The 2080-nt window shown below is 45.0% G+C and overlaps 1 protein-coding gene across 1 annotated transcript in view; it reads right to left on the minus strand.

Annotated features, from left to right (window-relative positions):
- LOC101845935 (cadherin EGF LAG seven-pass G-type receptor 1) overlaps positions 1–2080 on the minus strand; it is a gene marked incomplete in the record, with an annotated part of 106404 nt that overhangs the window by 79345 nt on the left and 24979 nt on the right. The window contains 1 exon segment of the mRNA XM_013084181.2: positions 681–855. Coding sequence (XP_012939635.1) covers positions 681–855 — 175 coding nt within the window.

Genomic DNA, 2080 nt, shown 5'->3' on the forward strand with positions numbered 1-2080 from the left:
CTGCTTCTGCTGCTGCTGTTGTTGTCGTTGTTGTTGTTGTTGTTGTTGTTGTTGTTGTTGTTGTTGTTGTTGTTGTTGTTGTTGTTGTTGTTGTTAGTTTTGTTGCTATCATTGTCTTAGTTTTCGTTAAACTCGTTGTGCTCTTAGTCCTCCCTGATTCTGAAGTCATTTTTCCTAGTATTATTGTTAATGCCAATTCTGCTATTGTTGATGCGTCATTGCTATATTATTATTCTTTTGTTGTTGCTGCTTCTATAGCCATCGTCAAGATCATCGTCCCAGTAAATTACCGAACAAAAAATCAAGCATCAAACAAACCATACCAACAAATGAACAAGAAAAACAACAACAAACCAATACACAAACCATACCAACAAAAACAAACAAACAAACAAACAAAATAAATAAACAAATAAATAAACCATACCAACAAGCAAACCAGCATACAAACCAACCAACAAGTTTAGTTTTTTAGTAAGAGTTTTATGGTACTTCCAACACTATAAACTATAAGGTCATATATTTTTAAAAAAGAAGGAGGCAAGATCAGGACGATAGGGGTTTTTTTTATAGGAAAGAAGGAGCAAAACACACCAGAGCACCCACCAATCCCCAAACAAACAAATAATCAAACAAACAAACAAACAAACAAACAAACAAACATCAGCACCCTTCCTTACCGGCAAAGCCTACGGGACATCGACAGGAGAAGATCTGCGTGGGGTGCACGGGCCGGAAGAGCACGGTGGGCGAGGAGATGAAGGGGCGACCCACGCCCTTCTGTACCACGGTGTGGCACGCCTCGTTGTTGATGCACGGCTCTCGGAGACACAGGTTGTCGTCAAACGGCAGCACCTTTTGGGGGGGGGGGGGGAGGAAGATATTTTTTTTTTAAACAGCATTATTCTTATTATCTACTTGGTTTCTTTTTCGTTTTCTTTTTTTTTTCTCCCTTTTTCGTCCTCTATTGTCGTTGAGCGACAGGCAAAAAAGTTCATTGGACACACACTGCGGAAAGAAGCATCGGAGAATATTGTAACAACGGGAAAATTTGATGGAAAGAGAGGCAGAGGCAGACAGAGGGAAAAAAGACTGGACAGGTTGACAACATGGCTGGGAACAGCAATAACGACAGACACCATCGCTGCAACGCAAGACAAAGTCAAGTGGAGGTCCATGATCGCCCACGCCAGTCGGCAAGGCACCGGATGATGATTGCCGTTGAGCATCGAGGAGACGCAGTTGGGTTTTTTTTAAGGTGGACCATAATCTGTGGATTCGAACCAGGACCAACCGCATCCTAGCTCAGTATGAAAGCATTCATGTACCTATCGGTGAACCGCTAGAACACCTGGCCCAGTAATTGCATCAACAAAAGTACGAACACATTACAGGCAGGACTGAGGCGGCAGTTAACCGGGGACGTTTGATTAAAGCGGGACTGCGGGGTTTATGTCCGCTCTCTCTCTCTCTCTCTCTCTCTCTCTGTCTCTCTCTCTCTCTCTCTCTATGTCTCTCTCTGTCTCTCTCTCTCTCCCTCTCTCTCTCTCTCTCTTTATCTCTCTCTGCGTGTATCTCTGTCTATCTAACCCCACTCCCTCTCTCTCCCTTCATACTTCATTCTTTGTCTCTCCCTCCCTCTTTCCTTTGTCTCTCTCCCACTCCACCCCCAAATATCTCACTGTCTCTCCCACCCCCCACCCCAATCTATTATCTATCTCTTTCCTCTTAACCACATTTTCCCTTTTTATCTCTCCTCTTCCCTCTCCCTCTCTGCCTCTCTTTCTTCTCTCCTTACCCTTCTGTTCTTTCTCGTAACACACGGGGAGCGTGGGGGAAGAAGTATGGAGCAAGCTCTGTTTTTATGACCGTGTCTTTTGTGTCCTTTGGTGTTTTGTGGCGAGCGACATGTAAGGTTGCTACGGGAGGCAACACGGGGGAGATGTGGTCATCAAGACATGATTGAGGGTCTCTCTCCCTCTCTCTCTCTCTGTGTCTCTTTCTTTCTCTCCCCCCCTCTCTCTCTCTCTCCCTCTCTCTCTCTGTCTCTTTCTTTCTCTCCCCCCCTCTCTCTCTCTCT

The sequence above is a fragment of the Aplysia californica genome, unplaced genomic scaffold (assembly GCF_000002075.1).
Source record: "Aplysia californica isolate F4 #8 unplaced genomic scaffold, AplCal3.0 scaffold00276, whole genome shotgun sequence".
In the NCBI taxonomy this organism is placed as follows: Eukaryota; Metazoa; Mollusca; class Gastropoda; order Aplysiida; family Aplysiidae; genus Aplysia; species Aplysia californica.